Source organism: Vombatus ursinus, unplaced genomic scaffold (assembly GCF_900497805.2).
Source record: "Vombatus ursinus unplaced genomic scaffold, bare-nosed wombat genome assembly UNPS02014811.1, whole genome shotgun sequence".
Lineage (NCBI taxonomy): Eukaryota > Metazoa > Chordata > Mammalia > Diprotodontia > Vombatidae > Vombatus > Vombatus ursinus.
In genome coordinates, this window is record NW_020954589.1 from 5,702,828 (window position 1) to 5,726,076 (window position 23,249).

The 23,249-nt window shown below is 41.1% G+C and overlaps 1 protein-coding gene across 1 annotated transcript; it reads left to right on the plus strand.

Annotated features, from left to right (window-relative positions):
* The first annotated feature begins 6,765 nt into the window (after nt 1–6,765).
* Nucleotides 6,766–22,386, plus strand: TRIM15 (tripartite motif containing 15). The gene is made up of 7 exons (XM_027876233.1): nt 6,766–7,158; nt 7,967–8,062; nt 11,279–11,509; nt 12,643–12,665; nt 19,054–19,169; nt 19,617–19,649; nt 21,392–22,386. Exons 1-7 carry the CDS (start codon nt 6,766–6,768, stop codon nt 21,907–21,909), a joined length of 1,410 nt encoding a protein of 469 aa, XP_027732034.1. The 3' UTR covers nt 21,910–22,386.
* The last annotated feature ends 863 nt before the right edge of the window (nt 22,387–23,249 follow it).

Genomic DNA, 23,249 nt, shown 5'->3' on the forward strand with positions numbered 1-23,249 from the left:
AGCAGGCCAGAGACAAAGTGCCAATTCGGTAGCAGTTTAATTAATTAATTTCATTATGAAGAACAGATCTGCAAATCGAGAATTCTCCTGATCAGAATTCCACCTTGCTGTAGTGAAGGCAGACATTATATACATAAATCACAAAGGGGAGGTGGATTACAAACAGTTGTTTCTCAGGGCCCAAACTGTTTCCCATGACAAGACCAAAATCAGGTATTCTGGAGTTCTGTGGGAACAGTATTGTTTCACATCCTTGGGGGTCACTACTTGGTGGGTCTGGGAACAGGTTCTACCGTCTTTGATTCACTTCACTTAAAGTATACAGGCACAAGAATGCAGTGATTGTGAGAGCATTGTCAAGGGTTTGATTGATCATTTCAAGCTGCACTGTAAGTTTCTGACTTGAAAGCCAGAGGAGGCAATTCTGAAAAATCTGATTAGTTTATTCATTACACATATCATATTAATATAAAAATCATAATTCCCTTCACATTATTCATCTAGGGGATATGATTAGATTTGATTTAACTTTTGATCACTTTGTCCTTTGGTGGGGAAAGGGAACCCCAAGCTCTATATGCAAGGCTTGACCCCTGGTTCTACAATGAACACATGTAACAAATAACAAAGAAACCCATTTATCTAAATCATAGATTTATTTATTTAAAATAGAAACTACAGAAGGTATACATAGGAGGATCTATACAATATAGAGTGGATGAACAATATAAATATAGACAATACAGAGTGAAGGAGCACTCCTGTTTGGATGCAAGATTATTCAGCTCAACCAAGAGAGATGGTCCTTGATCTCACCCAAGGGGAAACCCTCTGAAGTTTCTATGATAGCAAACTGGGAATAGAGACATGATCGAGAGTGCCAGCTCCTTTTATGCTTTCCCAGAGTGTTTTCCTTCAGCAAACTGAAATGGGGTTGGCCTCTTCCATCTTCTTTCTTGAAGCCCAAAATCAGAAGTGCCTAAAGTGACTTGAAGCTTGATGAGTTCCAAAGAGGGGCTGGCCTTGAACTAAACTCCCTTGACTCTTATGAACTCCATCTCACCCCTCAAACAAAGCAGAGTATTCTTCTCTATCACTGGACTTTGGAACAGGAGTTACGTGGCTTATCTTCTCTAAAATAATAAGATAAGTGGCTTATCTTCTCTAAAATTTATCTGTAAAATGAAGCAGTTGGACTAAATGACCTCTATTGTTTCTCTCAGTTCTTAATCTAAGACCCAGCATTTATCCTTTACAAATGAGGAAACTGAGGGTCAGAGAAGTAAGGTGACTTGCCATAAGTACAATGGTTACTAAGTGGTGGAGATAGGATTCAAACCAAGGTTGTCTGGTTGTTTTTTTTTTTAATTTGAAAAAACTAAAACTAGCCCCAGAATATGCTTCACATCCATTCATCCCAGACATCCTGAGTTACCTTGCTATCTGCCCTGCCATTCTCCCCCAGCTTTCTCTTTGACTTCTGGAAACTGCAAACAAATCAATACTACCATTGTTTCTGGAAAGGACATGACAATGGGCTGTCCTTCAGCTCCACTCACTATTCTGGGGATTCCCCAGACAAAAATCCCTTTCCTAGGCTACCATTCCCCTATTCCGTTGTCTCTCCTACTAGAATCAATAACTGCTTATATACCAATTTTCTTGCCTATATGAAATTTTTATAAGAATAATTTACATGTGCTTTGAGGTTATCCTCAATGAGGGAATTAGAAGGGAACAGACAAGCAATATTCCACAATGAGTCTTTCACACATGTCCGATGACCTAAGATGAAGACATTAGGAACCTCCTTCTGGGAGGCGACATCCTTCATTGGCCTACCACTTGGAGTAGCCTTGCTCCACTGGCTACTCTATGTCCACGTAGAACACAGCTGTTCTGTGATATAGAATCACAGACCCAGGAGTTTAAGCTATGGGGACTTCAGAATCCCATTACAACTAAACTGAGAAGTCAAGGTTCAGGGAAGCAAACCGGGAATAAAGCTAAACTGAGAACCTAATCCCTCTTCCTTCCTCAGAGGCTTCAATCTCTTAGTGGTATAGAGGGGATTATGTCCCCTAAATCAGTAAATCAGTTAATAAACATTTATTAAGCACCTACTATATTCCAGGCACTGTGCTAAATGCTAGGGATACAAAGAAAGACAAAAAACAGTCCCAGTACTCTGAGGTGTTGGCAGGGGAGGACGTTTGTATGTTCTTGATATATTTTTGAAGTTCATATTTCTTTGTAAAAGCTGATCTGAATGTTAAGTGGTTAAATGGAACTGGGGAACTAGATCCCCCAAACTGGGAGAATACAAGCAGTGAGAGCTTGATCGAAATGATCTAAATCCAGATGAGAAACCCTTCAGCCCCCTTAGGGTATTGGAGAGCCATGGAGAAGGGTTGGAAATGTAACTTACCTGGAATTCAGGCATTGGAGGCCAAAGTAGTCAATGTTACATATAAAACCAACAGTCCTCAATGAGGGTCACACCCTCTTTTTTTTTTTTGCATTTTGGCTAGGCAATGAGGTTGAGTGACTTGCCCAGGGTCACACAGCTAGTAAGTGTCAAGTGTCTGAGGTCACATTTGAACTCGGGTCCTCCTGACTCCAAGTGATGGGGTTGGGATCTGGGCCCCAGAAAGGAAAAACCCTGGACTTTCCCACACCGTCAAATCTCTGGCATAACCCTGAGACTATAATCCCATTAACTGGCCTTTCATTGTGGATCTCCCTATGGCTCCAGGCCATTTCTCTCTTCTCCCTTGGCCAGGTGGCCCAGGTCCCTGGAATTCTATTCATAGTCATATGTCATAGTCATAGACTACTTGGCCACTCCTAGATCCCTCCCATAGTGTTTCTGTCTATAAGGTAAGATGCTCAGATTCCTAAAATCTAGCCACAGTTTAGATTCCTATAATCTAGCAACTGCTTAGATTCCTATAATCTAGTCACTGCTTACCCATGTTGAGACTCCATAAGAGTCTGCCCAATATGATGGATGTTCTAATAAACCTTGTCTTTCGCTGAAAGAAGGCTTGGGTCGAATTCTTTCGGGCAGGACCTGTGTGATTTTGGGGTCCCAGGACCCCTGAACCTCTAAACTGCATCACAAGGCTGGGGCTGTATCCACTGTGTCACCTAGCTGACCCTCTCATCCTCTTCTAAGCTTCCATAATAACTATTCAGTCCAATGCTAACATATACTATGTATAATGACAATTTCACAATTTCATTTCAGCAATAAGCAACAAAATTTAAAGACTGACACACACAACAGTATAACAGTAACTTGTCTGGCCTTTTAGAATTGTGTTGAAAATTTTGTTCTCAACTTATAGTCTAGACACAAAAAAAAGACAAAGGAAAAAATTTTAATAAATCTCTACAGTGGTAAATAGTAGCCTTAGTCTTTTTGTGGTGGCAAATTGGAAATTGAGAAGACGCCCATCAATTGGGGAATGGTTGAATAAGTTGTGGTATATGAAAGTAATGGAATACTATTGTGCTATAAGAAATGATGAACAGGATGACTTCAGAAAAACCTGGAAAGATTTGTATGGTTTGATGCTGAGTGAACTGAGCAGAACCAGGAGAACGTTGTACATGGTAACAGCCACATTGTGCGATGACTAATGTTGATAGACTTAACCCTTCTTAGCAATACAAGGATCTAAGACATCTCCAAAGGCCTCAAGATAGAAAATGCTATCCATATCCAAAGAAAGAACTATGGAGTTTGAATGCAGATCAAAGCATACTGATGAGGTTGGGATCTGGACTCTAGAAAGGAAAAACCCTAGACTTTCTCACATGGCCAAATCTCTGGTGTTTGCCTGAGGCTATAATCCCATCAACTGGCCTTTCATTGTAGCTACACCCAATCTCCCCTCCATTGTCTTACCTCCCTATGGCTCCTGGCCATTTCCCACCCTTAATCCTAGCTAGGCTCCATTCTCCCTCAGCTACTTGGTCCAGGTCCCAGGAGTTCTGCTCACTCCAGTTTACTGGCCACTCCTATCCAAATCCTCCTTAGACCCCTCCTCCAGTCACCCCAAACTACTTGGCCACTCCTAGATCCCTCCCACAGTCTTTCTGTATATAAGGTCTATCTTGTCACCATTAAGGTGCTCGGATTCTTAAAATCTAGCCAATAGCTTACTAATGTTCAGACTCCTTATGAGTCTGCCTAACATGATTGATGTTCTAATAAACCTTGTCTTTGGCTGAAAGAAGACTTGGGTTGAATTCTTTCGGGCAGGACCCATGTGTTGTGATTTTGGGGTCCCAGAGCCCCTGACCACATCAATACTATTTGCTACTTTTTTTTCCTGTTGTGTTTTGTATCCTCTTTCTGGTGATTCTTCCCATTAGTTCTAATTCTTAGTTACAACATCACTAATAAGAAAACATGTTTAATAGGAATGTATATGTAGAGCCTATATCAGATTGTGTACCATCTTGGGGAGGGAGGTGTGGGGAGGAAGGTTGAGAAAAATTTTAAACTCAAAAGTATATGGAAGTGATTGTTGATAAATCAAAATAAATTAATTTAAAAAAATAAAAATTTTTAAAAGACATTATTTGCTTATTAAAACAATGTTTCCTTTCCCAACATATCTGTGTAAGGCTGAACTTTCTTCATAAACTTCAACCAAAATGACTGTGATGTTTAAAAATGTTCAAGAGACATAATTTCTGGGTAATTGAATAATTTTATTAACAATGCCAGCATTTTTATTAATAAAAGGATGATCATTTGGTGTCTCTCTTGCACCAAAGACAATCATAGAGGTGGGTTCACAGCTTACATGCCCACTGGAAGAGGGGTGTTCTCAAGGGTGGTAGTCAACTCTGATAGGTTAACAATGAAAGAATTAATATTACAGTGAGGGGCTAAACTTATTCAAATGAACTTTGATTATATCATTTAATTCTAAGTTACTCCCAAACTTGAATTTATCCCCACCCAAACCTGAGTCGAGCATAATGGCTTCCCCACCTGGGTGAGGTCTGACCAAGATTGTTAAATTAGTCCAATCTCATTATCAGTAATGTCCTTCTAGAGACTGAATTTTTGAAATCAGAACTTTAAAAAGAGGAGGGAACTCTGGATCTCCCCAAATCATTGGTTATTAATAATCACTTTTCTCACAATGTATCACAACAGACTGAATGCAGAAGCAGATATGAGAATATAGCTATCTTCACTTAGGCCAGACATTAAAAAGATTTGCAAAAATACATAAAGCAATGCTACTCTATTCACTAATTTTTTTTTGCTTTGTAAAATGTTTTTTTAATTAAAATATGCTATTTATATTAACATGTAATAGATTTATTATTTTTAAATGAATATTTTTAAATTTTATCAACTTTAATTCTTAATGTAGTAGATAGCAATAGATATAACCCACATAAACAAAAGCTCTCAACAATTATTAAAAGTGTAAAGGAGTCCTGAGATCAAAATGTTTGAGAACTGCTGACCTAGACCATGGTGCCTCTCAACAACTTCCTTTTCAGTCTTGGTGAAATAGTCATCAAGTGTTGGTTTCTTAGGAATTACAGTTCCACAGTATCTGGACTAAGTCCTTGCCAATAGTGTACCTCTCCCTCCATATTTCTGTCACCTTTCTCCTTTGGAAACTTTACTAATGATAATTCATGCTCACATGGGACTTTGTGGTCTCTAGGGTCATTTATTTCATTTGAACTTCATACCTACCAATAAGTCACTAGAAGAATTATTATCCTCATTTTACAGATAAAGAAACTGAGGGTCAGACAGGTAAATGGGGCAGAGCCAGGACTGTAACCTAAATCTTCTGACACCCTGCCCTGTGGTTTTAAATTTTAAAGCACCATATAGATGGAAGCCATGACCACTACCACTCTTTCCACTGCACCTTGCTACCTTCTATAAAGTGTTGCAGAAACTGTAGGGGTTGGGGGAAGAGACATGGAATGCAGGGAAGAGAATGGAGAAAGGCAAAGTAGGAGGTAAAGGAAGGGAATTTGAAGTAGCAGCTGAAGGGAGAAAGGAGTACATTGGAAGGGGCTGGCGATCTCTCCCTATACTTTCCCAATTTGTAATGAGCTACAGTAAGGCCCTCCCCCAATGCCGGAAGCAAATCACCATCTCTTGGACTTTGCAGCCCTGGGCACTCCCTGCTGCCTTAAGTTTATGGCCTCTCACCAGTTTATTTAACAAAAAGTCTCTCCTCCTGTTTCCTGTCCTCCCTTAGATCTCCTCCCCTGCTGCACTCCCCAGCCCCTTGCACACACAACAGCCAGGGTGAGGCATTCAAGAAAACTACGTCTCCCTTGCATCTCTCATCACCTTCCCCTCCCCATCCTTCAGGAAGACCTTACAATAAAACCTTAATAGGAGCTTGACTCACTTGGCAAAGGCTTTCAGTTCTGGAACCTGGGGAATGCTGGGTAAAGAATGATTGATTCCCTGGAGTTTGAACTTTCTCAGCTGACTGTTGGAGGCTGGGGGTATAGGGAAGAGTGGAAGGCCAGTTAGTTTTCTTTCCAGATATCTATAGGATCACAGGACTTATAGAGCTGGAAGGCACCTTAAATATCATCTCTAGACCAGCCCCCCCATTTTACAGATGAAGAAACAGAGGCTCATCCCTTTTCCTATTCCTTTCCTTCACTGACTTATTTAAAGGTCAATTGAGGAGAGAGGGAGTTTGCCGAAAAGGTTGAAGAGCCCCAGAGGAGCTCAAGCTGGGACACACCGTGATGCCCTCAACCCCCTCCCTGCAGACAATTCATAAAGGGGTGTATTGCCCCATCTGTACCGGCCCCCCTGAGGACCCAGTGACTTCCCCCTGTGGACATATCTTCTGCAGATCCTGCCTCAAGCCACCCTCACCGATGGGTGCCAACCCCTCTAGGCTGTGTCCAATCTGCATGGAGAAGAGGCAACCAGAGGTCCTCCAGCCCCGGGTCTGCGCCACAGAGAACATTAAGATCCTGGGCCAAATAGGAGAGACTCACTGTGATGAGCACGGTGAAAAAATTTACTTCTTCTGTGAGAATGATGGGGAGTTCCTTTGCGTGCTCTGCCGGGAGAGTTCCAATCACCAGGCTCATGCTGTGGTACTCCTGGATGAAGCCACTCAACCCTACAGGGTAGGAAGCTCTCTATTATCCCTAGTTGTGTAGGGGTGGTTTGATAGTTTTAGGTCAACCCCAGAGGCCCCCATTTTCACAGTCAGTAAGGCAGAGCAGAGTCTTGTCCTGGGTACAGGTGACAGGAGGAATCCAGAGGAAAGGGACATTTTCCCCAGACTGAAAGAGCTCCCAGTCAGATGAGAGAGGCAAGACATAGGAGAGAAAATAGAGGTAGATACTCCTCTCTCACAGGAAGCTGCCAGTCAAATAGGGGAACCACAATTACTAACTTCTGGCACCTTAGAGGAAGAATTTGGAGAGCCTTCTTCAGAACAGAAATCTCCCAGAGGGAAAAAGAGTGAGACAGGAGTGTGGGGGTGGTGTGGGGAGATGGGAGCAAAGGGACCAAATGACTGGGGGGGAAAGCCTATGTACATAAATGAATAAATCATCCAATTTGATTGGGAGAAGATCTCAAGGTCCCAGCTCTTTAACTGATGATTTTATAATGCCCCTAGACAGTTGTGAAGATAGCTTGAAATGGCTGCACTTATTAGGAGAGAGGAATTCATAGATTCATAAAAGTTAAATTTGGAAGGAATCTTAGAGATTAGTTCAGTCCCCTCATTTTGCAGATGGGAAAACTGAAATACAGAGAAAGGATCTTACCCAAGGTTAGAGTACTAGGTAACAGACCTCATACTTGACCACAGGTCTTCTAAAAATTTTCACCATTTGCTTTTGAGGAGATTATCCCACCAAACCTATCAGATACACAAGAGTTACCACTAATTCAAGAACCCCTCTACTTCCTTCCTTCCACCAGGAACGACTCCGGAGTAGATTAGAGGTCCTTCGAGTGGAGAAAGAAGAAATGGAGGGCATGAAATGTCGGGAAGACCAGAAGCTCCAGGTGCTATTGGTAAGGAAGCATCGCCAGACAGCTGTTCCTCTTGAAGGTTGCCCTTACAAACTTTAGGGACACCTGTTTTCTGGTAGTGTACTGGTTCTGAAGTCAGGATGACCTTCAGATCCTACCTCTGCCTCTTATTAGCTGTATAACTATGGGTAAATCACTTAATTTCTTCAAACTTCATTTTCCTCATTTGTAAAATGGGAATAATATCTACCTCACAGGGATGACGTAAAGTTCAAATGATTTGATGCTTATGTGCTTCACAAATTTTAAAGCACTATATAAATGCCAGCTATTGTTATTATTATTATTACTGAAAATTTATCATTTCCATTGCCTTAGTCTTCATGCTCAGAAACATCACCTGGCTTTCTCACAAATTCCCTTTCCCCTTAAAATTGAGGATTTGAGCTGGAAGGGGTATTTATGATCATCTGATCTATGCCTCATTTTATGAGAAGAAAAGTGATGTCCTGAGAAATAAAGCAACAGGATCATAGGATTTAGGGCTAGGAAGGAACTCATAGACCATTTGGTCCAACCTCCTCATTTTATATATGAGGAAATCAAGGCCTACGAGTAGGAGAATGACTTGTTCAAGATCACAAATCTAATAAATAGCAGATTTGGGATTCAAACCCAGGTCTCCTGACTTTAAATCCAATAATCTAACTAAACCAATTGATTTAGATGAGGCCAGGGAAATGTCATCCTGGAAAAGTAGCCTAGTGGAAAGTCTCTGGGATAATATTCAGGAAGTCTATTCCATGGATTTGGAATCAAGGCACCTGAGTTCAAAGCCCAGCTTTGAGACTTGTTACTTATTGTAGGTCACTCAATCTCTCTGAACTTCTTTTTTCCTCACTTGTAAAATGTGAATGATACCTACTCTTCCAAGCTCTAAGTCTTTTGTCATTTGGGCCTCTGTCCTCTGCTGTCTATGTATTAGGATATTAGTATTCTAATAAGAGACTTTTGACAGGTGGTGTGGTATAGCTGATAGAAAGCTAACCTTACTGTCAGTAAGTTCTGGATTCAAGTTCTGCTTCTGATACATATTAGTTGTATGACCATGGATAAATAATCTTTCTGTACTCCAAGCATCTGTACATTTCTGTACTCCATGAAGCTAAGTGATGCAGTGGATAAAGTGCTGTGCCTGGAGTCAGGAAGACCCAAGTTCAAATCCTGCCTCAGGCTAGCTATATGACCTTAGACAAGTCACTTAACCTCTGTCTGCCTTAGTTTCCTCAACTGTAAAATGGAGAAAACAGCACCTACCTCCCAGGGTTGTTGTGAGGATCAAATGAGATAATTTTTAAGTGCTTAGCACACAGTAAGTGCTAAATAAATATTAGCTACAGTCATTAAGATAACATGTAAGTTGCAGATGAACTGCTGATCTGCACTGCCAGAGGAACTTTCCACAGGGGAGTTTCATCCATTCCTTAAATCATGTCTAAACTCTATGGGTTGTTCAAAGATTGAAAGATTTTTTAAAAAACTTGAAGAGGCTAGGGGGCAGCTAGGTGGCACAGTGGATAGAGCTCCAGCCTTAGAGTCAGGAGAATCTGAGTTCAAATCCAGCTTCAGACACTTGACACTTACTAGCTGTGTGACCATGGGCAAGTCACTTAACCCCAATTGCCTCACCAAAAAAAAAAAAAAAAGACTTGAAGGTTTCCAAATTGAAAGATATTATCCACTTACAGTAGAATATCAGGTATAAAAGTTTCTGGGGTTGGGAGAAAATTCTTTAGTACAACAGATCCTGCTAAGCATTCTTAATATTACAGTATGTAGGTAGCCACCTACTTCATCTATGTTTAAGGGCAGCTGGCCTACTCTGTCACCGTAACAACAGTCAGTTAAGTCACACAGTGGATAAAACACAGTACCTGGAGTCAAGAAGACTTGAATTCAAATCTGCCCTCAGATACTAGTTGTGTGACCTGGGCAAGTCACTTAACCTCTGTCTGCCTCCATTTCCCCACCTGTAAAATGAGTAATAGTAGGACTTACCTCAAAGAGTTGGTTTAAGGATCAAATAAGATAATATCTTATTAAAGCACTCAGTACAGTGCCTAGTCCATGGTAGGCACTTAATAAAATGCTTGTTCCCTTCTCATTCTAACAGTTTGTCTGTAACAAACTGTGATCTTGGGTAAATCACTTGACTTCAGTTTCCTCAACTGTGAAATAGAGAGAATCATCCCAGTACATCACACAACGGTGTTATAAGGACATTAATAGATTATACATATGAAACTACTAAAAATCCAAAAGGACCATTAAAATTACAAAGGGATGTTCTTAAGAACCTTAAAAGATTTCTAGAGTAGATGAGCAGATGATGCCAATCCCTGACCATTAATTAATAAGTCTTTCCTGGGATCTAACTTAAGTATATCCTACTGTTATAGTATACACACTTGGCTGTTGCTCATCCTTCTTTTTGTTTTGTTTTGTTTTTTGTGAGGTAATGCGGGCTAAGTGACTTGCCCAGGGTCACACATTTAGTGTCAAGTGTCTGAGGCCGGATTTGAACTCAGGTCCTTCTGACTCCAGGGCCAGTGCTCTATCCACTGCACCACCTAGCTAACCCCTCATCTGTCTTTTACAAAGAGAACCAATGACATCATGGGTGATGTCTTGACTTGTGCGTGAACTGGATTTAAGTGAGGCAAAGTGGCACAAAGTATTCAGCCTCAATCTCTCTTCCACAGTCGTCAAAGTCCAGTGGCAGGACAAAAGTCAAGATGATTAGCAATAGCCCAGGATGCAGTGAATGACCTTGCCATCTTCAATGTCAGACCAAGCTCTAAACACTCCACAGAGCCTGCTTCAGCCATCTTAATGGCCATTAGAACAAGTTGTTCTCATCGTCCTCTTCCACCAGGGGGAGTCTTCACATGCTTGGGGTAGACACCCCCCTACCTCATCGATGGGTTTGAGACCTGTCGATTACCTTCAACCTGGTTTAGGCCCTCTGCTGAGAAAGTTTTTACCAGGGTGTAGCTGCTGTGCATGCTACAGCTTCTTGGAACCACAGGTGAGTTAGTGCTTTGGAGAATCAGTCTTGGAATGATTACCTTATATCATTCTCATCCACTCCCAAAGACGAACCTTTCTGGGACATAGGATGTGAGTGATTATGACTCCCCTCAATGCTTTTCCCAACTACATACCCCTCCTCCCCTATTCCCTGTCTTTCCACTGCAGACCCAGATTGAATCCAAGAAGCAGCAGATGGAAGAGGCATTTGAACAGTTGCAGCAAGTACTTGGGGAGCAACAGCGCCTTCTCCTGGATCAGCTGGGGAAACTAGAAAAAGAAATCTGGAAGGAGAGAGATCATTATATTGCCAAGATCTCTGAACAGATTGCCCATCTTGGTGCTCACATAAAGGAGTTAGAGGGGAAGTGCCAACAGCCAGCAAGTGAGCTCCTAAAGGTAAGCAATACTTCCTCTCTTATCCACATAAATAAGAATGTAGACCAGTCGATCTATCAGCACTTTGGACAGAGCCTTCCCTAAGCATAGGGAATAAGGAATTGCTGGTAAGAAGGAAATAATCATAGAATATCAGAAATGGAAAGGACCTCCTAGATCATTTAGTCTAGAGCTCTTGTTTTAGAGAAAAGAAAATTGAGAACTAGATTAAGGAGGTCACACAGCGAGTTAGTGGCAGATCCAGAACTTGTACACAGATAGAGCACAAAACTTCAAGTCTGGAAGATCTGAATTTGAATTCTGCCTCAGACACTTCTTAGTTGTGTGATTTGGGGGAAATCATTTAACCTCTCTGTGCCTCAGTTTCTTTGTCTATAAAAAGGAGTTGGACTCAATGGCCTTCCTGGTCTCTTCCAGCTCTAAATATATGATTCAATGTCCTAATAACTTGTTCCTGCCTTCAGGGAGTTCCCAGATTGATGAAGACATGACACACACCCAAAGAACATGTATAAAGTACAGAAAACATGAAACAAGTACAAAAGGATAAGTGGACATATATTAAAGAAGGGTGGTATCAAATTAGGGTTGAGGCAATATGTTACAGTAGAAAGGACCTGCTCTCCAGGAAAAAAAAAGTCTGCATGACACACTTTAAAGTTTAATCTGCGTTGTTAACATTTCCCTCATCATTTTCTTAAGTCTAGACAATCAACAAAACAATAAATCAAGTTATGATTTTTAATGTTTGCCAATTTCCGAAGTGTAAATGCTTACACTGAAAATCTAACAGTTGGCTCCCAGGTGCTGGTCCAAGCTAGCTCCAGCCTTCCCTACCCTTTACTAGACTGAATGCCAGCTTTAGTCCTAGCTCTGCCATTCGCTTTCAGTGTGACCTGAAAGTGAATTTCCCCTAATCTGGACTTCATTATCGTCTTTTGTAAAATGAGGAGGTTAGATTATATGGTATCTTAGGTCCCTTTCAATTCCCATATCCTATGATTTTATGTTTCCCTGAAGAAAAGGATTTGTGGGTGGATTTGGAAGGACAGAATAGGCAATGTTTAAGGTGGATGGGAGCTCCTGAGGAGGAGGGACACTGAGTTATATGTTCTTATTTTATTTTCTTCTAGGATGTCAGAATGACTCTGAACAGGTAAGTCTTCCTTCCTCAGTCCTCCTTCCCTCATACCAAGCACTAAGCCTTGCATAAATACAAACCTACACTAGCATCCACACAGACTTATTGACAAACTGACATTCTCATAGTCACAGAACATACTTATATAGCATCTTAAAGTTTTAAAAGGGGTTTCATCACAAACAACCTTGTGAGGTAGGTAATACAAGTACTATCATCCCATTTTATAAATGAGAAAAATGCTTATAATTAAGTTCCAAACAGGTATGTGAACACCTTACAATTGCAGGGGACTCTCTCAAACATTCTTCATTTGTATATGTGTATGTGTGTTTGTATGTATGTATGTAGAATGTAGTGTTCAAGCTAATACCAGGACCAGGTCTTCTGAATTCAAGCCTAGCAGGGTCTCAAACACACATATTGTCTTCCCCATATACACCCCTGCACTGACATAACCTCATAAAGTCTCAAGCCCATTAACATGCATATGCTCTCACACATTCTTTTTCATACATGTACACCCCTACAACGACAAACACTGTGGCAAACTCATACACACACAAACACACACATATAGTCTTCCTAACTGACCAACTAGTTGTATTCCAAAGTCTGTTGTTTAGCATTCAAACATATTTCCCCACATCAACAAGTGGTTAGGTTTCTAGGACAATCCAAAGAAGTTATATGGTCATGGACTGAGAGTTGAAGGGAATCTTAGAGGACATTATGTCATACAAGTCCTTCATTTTGAAGTTGAGGAAGCTGAGGCACAGAGAGGTAAAGTGACTTGCCCAGAGTCACACAGTAAATATCTGAAGCAAAATTTGAACCCAGGTCTTGCTGACTCCGAGTCCAGTACCCATCCATTATATCAGTGGTGTCAAACTCAAATAAAAATGGGTCCCTGCAGGCCACATACTGATTTAGAAAACCATAAATTAGCATTACATTGTATTGTATTTTTATTTATTTTGTTAAACAATTGCATTTTAATCTGGTTTGGCAGGTGTGTGGGCTGAGTTTGACATCTCTGTACTATACCATATTATTACTAGTACAATAATTAAGGCACAAGAAAAAGTGTCAGTGAGGATGGAGAACCAGCCATGAGTAAGGAATAACTCAGTTCAAGCAAGTACTGCTTCTGGAACACAGTGGCTGCATGATGCTGGCTTAATCTTCTTCAGGTGTTCTCTATGCCATTGAAATCATAAATCTGCTCAAAAAATTTTTTTAAGCTACAATCAGATTTTTGTGGACTTCCCCAGGGATCTAATTTCCATGTATGTAGTTGTTTGTATGGAGGAAAGCTTTCTGTGGTAGACTGAGTGAAAGGAACTCTGGAACACCAGAACTCATCTACCTCCCCCTTTTCTTTACTTCATAGGTAAGTGAAGTGAATACGTCTTTCCCTTTGGCAACATGAACCATTCATAACACACAGCAAAATATATGTTATTTCATTAGAGCACCACACCAACATGTGAAATGAGGAAAATGAGTCACAGAAAGTATATGTGACTTGCCTAGGATCACCCAGAAGTAAGTAGTGAGACCACGGTTTACCTCCAGACAATAAAGCTTATAAATTTATTTCTCATTCTGGTACAACGTGGCAGCTTTCAATCAATAAATATTTATTGAGTGTCTATTACATGTCAGGCACTGGGGATACCAAAAAAGGTCAAAGAAAGTCTGTCTCTTCAAGAGCACACATACTGTCTTCTACACATACACCCCTGCAGTGACACAGTCCCATGAAGTCTCAAGCCCACTGACATGCATATGTTGTCTCACATATTCTTTTACACATATGCACACCCCTACAGTGACAAACACAGTTATGATGTCAAATGCTCCATGGCAAACTGATACACACACACACACAGTCTTTCTAACTGAACTAGTTGTATTCCAAATCTAATGGAGGAGGACAATATGCAAATAACTATGTAAAACAAGCTATATACTAGCTAAATTGGAAACAGGTCCAATTATTCCTGTGCGGATCCTAACGTACACAGGATTTAGTGAATATGTAGTCCCTGGGGCTCTGTAGGGAACCCACCTCAGCTTTCCAAGGTGTCCTTTAAGAAGCCTTTCCTGACCTATTCCACCTAATTGGGAATCATACCAGTCACTTCAAATTCTCCCCAGCTCCCCACTTTCACAATACAGTAGGAATTCTAGCTTTTCCTCTCTCTGGATCTCCCTGCTGTGCTTAGAAAGACCCATGCCCATATAAGGCACTCATTAAGATGGGGCTGGGGAGCAGTGACTAGCAGTACAATAAGCCAGCTGTTCACATATACAGGAGTCTCATAAATAGGCCTTTTGTAAGTTGGGATGTTGATCTCTATACATTCTCATCCACACCTTGTTATTTCCCTCTATCTCCCTACCTCCCCACACCACCCCTACCCTATCCACATTCTTTCTTACCAAACAGACAGAAAAGGATGTCTTTTCAGGATTATTCAGGTCATCGAATAGCACTACATTCTCTCAGCCAACAGTTGGAGATGACAACAGAGGTGGGATAGGCCTAACACCATCACTTAGATCACCCCATTTCATCCCTGATCTTGGGTGATAACAATGGTCTTAGAATCACAAGTCTTAAATTCAAGTACCTGTTTCATCAGTTACTAGCTGTGTGACCATGGGCAAAACACTTTACCTCTCTGACCTTTAGTTTCCTCCTCTATAAAAGGGAGAAAATCATGCATTCACAAGACTGTCCTAAGGAAAGTGCATTGCAAACCTAAACATGCTATCATCAATAACACCAGGGAGTTCTTCCTTACGTCTAATTAGAATCGCTCCTGCTTTAACAGTTATCTATTTTCACAAAATCGTAGAATTTTAGAGTTACAAGTGACCACAATGACCATCTAGTCCAATCCATACATGAAAAAGAATCCCCACTACAACATACTCAGCAAGTGATCATTCAATGGGGGCTTAAAGACCCTAATGAGAAGGAGGCTACTCCCTCCCAAGGCAGCCCGTTCCATTTTGGGGGAGCACTAATTGTTAGGAAGTTTTTCCTTAGATCAAATCTAAGTGTTTTTTTGCAGCTTCCCCACATTGTACCTACTTCTGCCCTTGCAGACCAAGCTAAATGAATCTAATTCTTCTATGACAACCCTTCAAATACTTGAGTCATCATGTCTTCATAAAGCCTTTCTCCTTCAGTCTAAGCATCCCCAGTTCTTTCAAAAAGCCCTCATATGACATGACCTTGAGACTCTTTAGTAGCCTAATTGCTCCCCCAAATGCTCTCCAGTTTATCAATGTCCTCCCCAAAATGTGGCATCTAGAACTAAGCACAGTACTGCCGATATGTTCTGACCAAAGCAGAAAACAAAAGGACTGTTCCTTCCTTATTCCTTTTTTTAAAAAAATGTTTTCTTCTCTTTAAAAATTTATTGTTTTGTTACATTTTAAGTCCGGAACTGTCTCCCTTCCACCCTCCCCACCCCACACTAGAGAAGTTTCCTTCCATATTCCTAGATATTGTGCATCTCTTAATTCAACCTAAGATTGCATTAACTTCTTTGCTTACTACTTCATGCTATTAATTTATTGAGCTTGAAATACATTAAAACTCCCAGATACTTTTCAAATGAACTGCTGGTGAGCCATGCCTCTCTTATCTTTTACAAAAATAATCAAAGTCAATTTTTTGAGCCCAGGTATAGGGTTTTCCATTTATCTTTATTAAATTTCATCTTGTTATATTCAGATCTTTTTGAATATTGATTGTCATCAAAACATGCTAATTATCCCTTCTAGCTTTGAGCCATCTGCAAATTTGTAAGCCTAATGTCTGTGCCTTTATTCAAGTTCTGATAAAAACATTAAATAGTACAAGGCCAACCACAGATCCCCAGGGGTATTCCACTGGAGACCTCTTATTATGTTGACTTACTGATATTGATAGATCTGTGATCTCATCAATTTGGGTGTTCTCACTAATGGTGTAAACATACCCTCTAATCCTATGCAAGTCTCAGAAATGGCTTGACAATTTGCCCTGTGGTTCTACACTCACAAACCCTATGACTGCCTAGACCAAAGCTTCCTTCTTGGCCACCACTAGTTGATATGTGTTGTATCTACCTAATAGAATATACGCTCCCTGAGGGCAAGGACTGCCTCATTTTTGGATTTATATCCCCAGTTCCTAAAACAGTGCCTGGAATCGAGTAGGCTTAGTGATGACAAGTTTGATTGATCCTACTGTAAAATCTTCACATGGGATCCATCTAAGATTCTCCCTGAAGTTCTCTTGACATTGATACTATTGGAGCATGAGTAGTACACTGGTTAACACTTGCTCTTACCATATAACTGCCCCACCTTCTTTTCCAGTCATGCATCTTTCTGATGATTGCCTTTATGCCACTTGCCTCCAACAATTCTGAACTGATGATATGCTGCAGCCCACTCACACCCATCAAGTGCTTCTAATAAAATGACTCTCAACTTTAAATCTTCAAAGACTGTAGTATTCCATGACTCAGAACAGCACTGGGATAATAATGTTATTTTTTTAGAAGACATGCCTTTATTACAGAGTGAAACTTGAGATCATTAAAATCATTGCACAATTTCCCATATGCAATCCAAGTTGCTTTCCTCCTCTTCCTATCCAACTCTGGGTCCAGGCTCACTGTTCATGTTTAGTGTCTTTCTAAGGCTGACACACTAGTGGATAGGTTGTTAATCCAATTTTATATCAGACAGTCTATTAAATTGGCATTGTTCATCCACTTGGTTCTTTTAGTGGAGATAGTTATAAAGGACTCTTTTGAGCATTTATGTAGGAGATACCTCACTTAGGAGATGTAATCAACAAATAAAAAATAGGCACATCCAGAGAAACTCACTATCTACAAGGAAGCCCTTTCTGATTTAGATTGTATATATGTCATGACAGTAACAAAAAACTTTAGCAAGCATATGTCTAACAATTTCATGTCTCACCTGACATCAATCAGAGGGACTCTGAATAAAGTTATCTCTGATGTTACATCTTTCAAGGAGTGACACATTACAAACGTGGGAAATGCTTATTGGAGAATAAAGTCTTTAAAGTGGCATCGTCCTCAATGAAGTACAAAATATTCTATTAGTAAGCTATCAATAAGCAAGGTGGGATCTTGTGTTTGCTATGCCTTTCAATTATGTGACTGCAAAGGTATGGTCTACTGTAGAGTGATAGCATGGTACACTAGAAAGGGTAATGGATTTGGAGTCAAAGGGCCTGGATTTAAATCCTAGTTCTGCCACTTACTTCCTGGGCCACCTCTGGCAAGTTAGTACTCCTTTCTGGGATTCAGTTTCCTCATCCGTAAATGAAAAGGTTAGGCTCAATGAGATCTCTAAGGCCCCTTCCAGCTCTAAAACTATTATCTTATAAATCTTATTTGCAAAAACCTGCTTGTTTCTCACACCTTCATCAAGGATGCCCTCAATGCCTGTGTATGACATTCTCATAAAAATTTTGTAGAAATAAGAAAGTAGGTCAGTAGTTATTAATATAATCTAGTTCATCTTCTTGTGCTAATAATAAGGTCTGAAATTTTTGGAAACTTTTTGCAAGGCTCCTCTCTTTTAGACATATTAAGAACTGATATTCCAACATCCTCGAAACTGTGTTGCCTCCATTACCTGCCTCTTCTGTACATACTTGGTTTAGAACAGCTTCTCTTCGCAGCTTTGTTTTCTTTATTGATATTTCGACTTTCTTTTGCAGTCTGTGTTGACATCAAACCACTAATGATTACTTTTGGGTCTAGCCATTCAACCAGTTCCAAAGCAACCTAATTATTTCATCCACATTTTCCCCATCTTTACCACAAGATTAACATAAGTGATTATCAAATGCTTTGCTACAATCTAAGTAGCTACAATCTAACTATATCTACAATACTCTCGACTTAGTAAATTAATATTCCTGTCAAAAAAGAAATAATTTTAATCCACAATAAGTTTGTTTTTGGAAAAGTCATGCAATGGCTTTTCTTGATGTTCAAAAACCATTTTGGCTGAAATGAAGCCTGAAGTCAAGCTTGTTCTATAGCCTATGCAGGCTCCATTCTCTCTGCTCTTTTGAAAACTGAGACATTTTCCCTTCTCCAATCCTGTGGGACCTCTCCCATTTTCCACTTTCTATTTTATTTTTAATACATTTTTATTGATGTATTTTGTTTTTAAATCATCATAGGCATCCTCCCTCCCCTCCTTCCTAGAGAGCCATTCCATATAACAAATGTTCTTTTTAAACACAAGACAAAAAAAAAAAAGAAGAAACATCAGAACAATCAGGGATTGTGTCACCCTGATCTTTCAGTGGACTTAATAATTTATTAGTAAACTGTATCTGCAGGTATGAGAAGGGGACATATATCAGTCCAGAACCTATTTCTCCTGGCCTCGTGAGAAAGATTCGTGATCTCCACCAAAAAATATGTGTTCTCCCGGAGATGATGGGAAAATTCTCAGGTAAAGAATAAGGGAACTGTAGCTTTCCCAGATTCCACCTGCACAGCTCTGGGGAAAGGAAGAATTCAAGACCCTCTCCTCCCTACCAAACCCTTGCCTTCTCTGCCTTTAGAACCTGGTTTAAAACTCCATTCTTCCAGAAAGCCTTCCCTAATTGACCCCATTATATGCCAGTCATTGTATTTATTCAATAATCTCCTAACCTCCCAACCCTGCTCACTAAGAGCAAGTGCCAGATATCCCCCTCCTCATTAGACTAGGAGTTTCCTGAAAAGAAAGAACATTTCTCTTCCATTAAACCGAGAGCTTTTCATCCCTCTTGATTTCCCCACAGTGCCTAGGACAGAAAGAGCTCTGTCTGCAACAGGCCCTCAGTACAGAGGGGGGTACCTGATTGACACACTCGACTGGATCCAATCTCATCTCTCTATTTCTCCTCTTCCCTAGAAAATTTGCTGCTTCATCTGGAGACCAATACAGGTAGACACATGGAGATGATGGGGTGGAAGGGAACAGTTGGGTGAAGCTCGTTACCTCAATTTTCAATTCTTAATTATCTGACTTGCAGCCAATCCACTCCCTCCCACCAAATTTGGTCTTTACCTTCTGTTTGATGATAACATAGTAGGCAAAACACTGGACTTAGAAGCAGAAAACCTGGTCTTGTCTGAGTGTTGGCTCTGCCACTGATGACCTATATGACCTTGGGCAAGTCCTTTTACCGCAGGATCATAGATCTAGAGCTACTGGGGAATCTTCAGAGGCCATCGAGTACGACTCTTCATTTTACAGATGAGGCATCTCAGGCTTTGCCCAAGGTCACATACGCAATGTCAGAGAGGATTTGAACCCAGGTCTTCTGACTTCAGAGCAAGTGCTTAACACATGGTACTACTATAAAATAATAAATATAATTTATTTAATAAACGCATTTTGACTGATTGATTGACTGATTGATTTCCCCTATAGTTCTTGGTCTCATTTTCCTTGAAAACTGTACAATAAAAGAGGGAAATGGATGTTGGGCTAGAAAATCTCAATGATCTCTTCCAACTACATGTCCTATAATTCTATGCTGCCACTAACATGCTGTGGGATCTTAAGTAACTTGCCCTCTCTGGGCCTCTATGAACTCATCTGTAAGATAAGAAAGAAAATAATTACAACTCATATTTACAGAGAACTTGAAGTTTACAAAGTGCTTTCCTCCCAACAACCATGTGATTACCCATCTTACAGATGAAGACAATGAAACTCAGTGAGATTAAGTGACTTAGCCATGGCAGTGCTAAGAGTCAGAGCTGAGATTTGAACCCAGTCACCTTACTCCTGATTTCCATGCCCTTTTCTAAGGAGCGTTCAACTCCAAAATTGAATGCTTATTAAATCCCTTTGTTGACAGCATCACCACTTCTGCTGTCAAGTCAAATCAAGGCAAGAAGCATTTATTAAGTGCCTTCTATGTGCCAGGCACAATGCTAAGTTTTGAGGACACAACAAAAAGCAAAAATAGTCTCTGCTCTCAAGGAGCTCACAGGCCTTGGAGAGACATCATGCAAACAACTCCATACAAACAAGATATATACAGCATAAGGCACTAAGACTAAGGAAGTTGGGGGAAATCTTCTTGTAGAAGGTCAGACATTAGCTGACACTCAAGGAAGTCAGAGAAGCCAAGAATGGAGATGAGAATGGAGAGAGTACCAGACATGAGGGACAGCCAGTGAAAATGGCCCAAGTCAAGAGATGTGTCTTGTGTGAGGAACAAGCCAGGAGGCTGGATCACAGAGTACAGGGTAGGGTGGAGAGGTATAAGAAGACTGGAAAGACAGGAACAGACCCAGTTAAGACTGGCTTTAAAAGCCAAACATGGGATTTTATATGTGATCCTGGGAGCAATAGGCGGCCCGCTGTTGGGAGTTGATTGAATACGGAGGCACATGGTCAGACTTTCATTTCAGGAGGATCAATTTGACAATTGAGCAGAGGATGAACTGGAGTAGGGAGAGACAAGGCAAAGAGACCCACCAGGAGGATATTGCGGTAGTCCAGGCTCGAGGAGAGATAAGACCCGGCACCAAGCTGGTAGCCCTGTCGGAGGAGGGAATGGAGCATATCCGAGAGGTGTGATAGGAGAATGATCCTGAATCCATCAGGAGCTGAAGTAAAATTACTGGCCTAGATAAAGCTCAGGCTTTAATATTCTGCTGCTTTCTCTGTAGCAGGTGTCACTCTGGATCCCCAGACCGCTAGCTGGAGCCTGATCCTCTCCGAGGACAGAAAGTCAGTGAGATACACCAGACAGAAGCAAAACCTACCAGAGAATCCCCGGCGTTTTGATAGGCTACCTGCTGTATTGGGCGCTCAAGGTTTCTTTTCGGGAAAACATTCCTGGGAAATCGAGGTGGTGCTGGGTGATGGAGGTGGTTGTACTGTGGGTGTGGCCCGAGAAGACATGAAGAGGAAAGGGGAGCTGGGCCTGAGCACTGAGGAGGGCGTCTGGGCTGTGATTTTCTCCTATCACCAGTGCTGGGCCAGCACCTCCCCAGGTACTGATCTACCATTGAGTGAAATTCCCCACAGGGTTCGGGTGACCCTGGACTACAATGGGGGACACGTGACTCTCTCCGACGCGCAGACCCAGACCACAATCTTCGCATTTCCTGCCTCCTTCTCAGGCAAAATCTTTCCTTTCTTTGCTATTTGGAAAAAGGGCTCCCGACTCACTCTGAAACCCTAAAGGAGATGATCTCCCCACTTCTGTTTCCCGGACTCCTGCATTCACTGGGCTCTAGTATGGAGCAGACTTTTAACTCCCTCCCTTTTCAGCTCATTTCCAGTCAAATCTCTACATTTATAGAAATTGTTCCAAGAGTGTTTCACTTGCAATGCTGAAGCCAAATTAACCTCCTAACTTTTACATGTCAGTGGTGGTAGAATTGAATGAAAGTTTATTGAATGTCTACTGAGCTACTCAATTGTTATTCCTGTGGTACTGGAAAGGGGAGATGTGGAGGGTGGGGAAAAGGAGGGTGTTAGAAAGGGATACATCCTGAGTCACTTAATGGGGAAGAAGTCATTTCCCCTCTCTGGGCTTTAGTTTCATCAACTATAAAATGAGGGGGTTGACTAGCTGCTCTCTTAGAACTTGCCAGTTCTAACATTCTATCCCTAGTAAATGCCATCTTATAACCATCTTATAACCTTTACCCTAAGTAAAACTGGGTTCCCCAAGGTATGGGCTTACATGGACCAGTACAATCTTTTAAACAACACCTCCAAAATCAAAGCTACTTGGCTTATGTTGCTCTCACCCCCAGGATCTCCTATGCAAAATCTCCAAAAGTGGTTCAAATGTGGCTCATGTCTAGGTCTCCACGTATGGGTAAAAGTGTCCACAGCTCCTGGATGAGCCCTCAAATAACAATGCTTATATTGGGTTCAGGACAGCCTTTATTCCACCCCCAAAAAAGGGCAGAAAACCCTCCCAATAGCCCATAAACAATCAACACAATTCTTCTGCCTCTCTAGAGAGTCTCTGTTCTGAGCCTGAAGACCCCAGAGAGGCACCCATCTTTATAATATCCTGAAGCCTTGGGCCCCTTTCATAAAAGAAACAAACCTGCTAAAGGGATAACTGTCTTTACCTTCTGATAAGTCCTGCATTGCTGCAGAGGTAACAAGTAGGCATCTGGTTTGATGGCACAATGAGGAGAGTCTGATCTCTCCTAGAAACAAAACGAACTTGTGATTATTGGATAGGCAACCCTCTTTCCTATCAGACCTGCCTATTCACACAACCCAGAGTAATACCAGAGAGCAAAGTCCAGACCTCCTGCTTCCCCCACATCATGTATTTAGTATCTCATCTCTCTCCAGCTCTGCAAACACTTTGAACTATCTTGTTTTCTCTCCACAAGGACAATGCTACCCAGGAACTCCCCTTATCCTCATTCCCCATAGTGTTCCAGGTGCACTCAGCTCTGCTGCTCTCTGGTCTGTGTTCAGCTCTCTTAGGCTCTTACAGATCAAAAAAGAAAAAGGATGACTGCGATTGTTACTTTTTTTTTTTTTAATAGG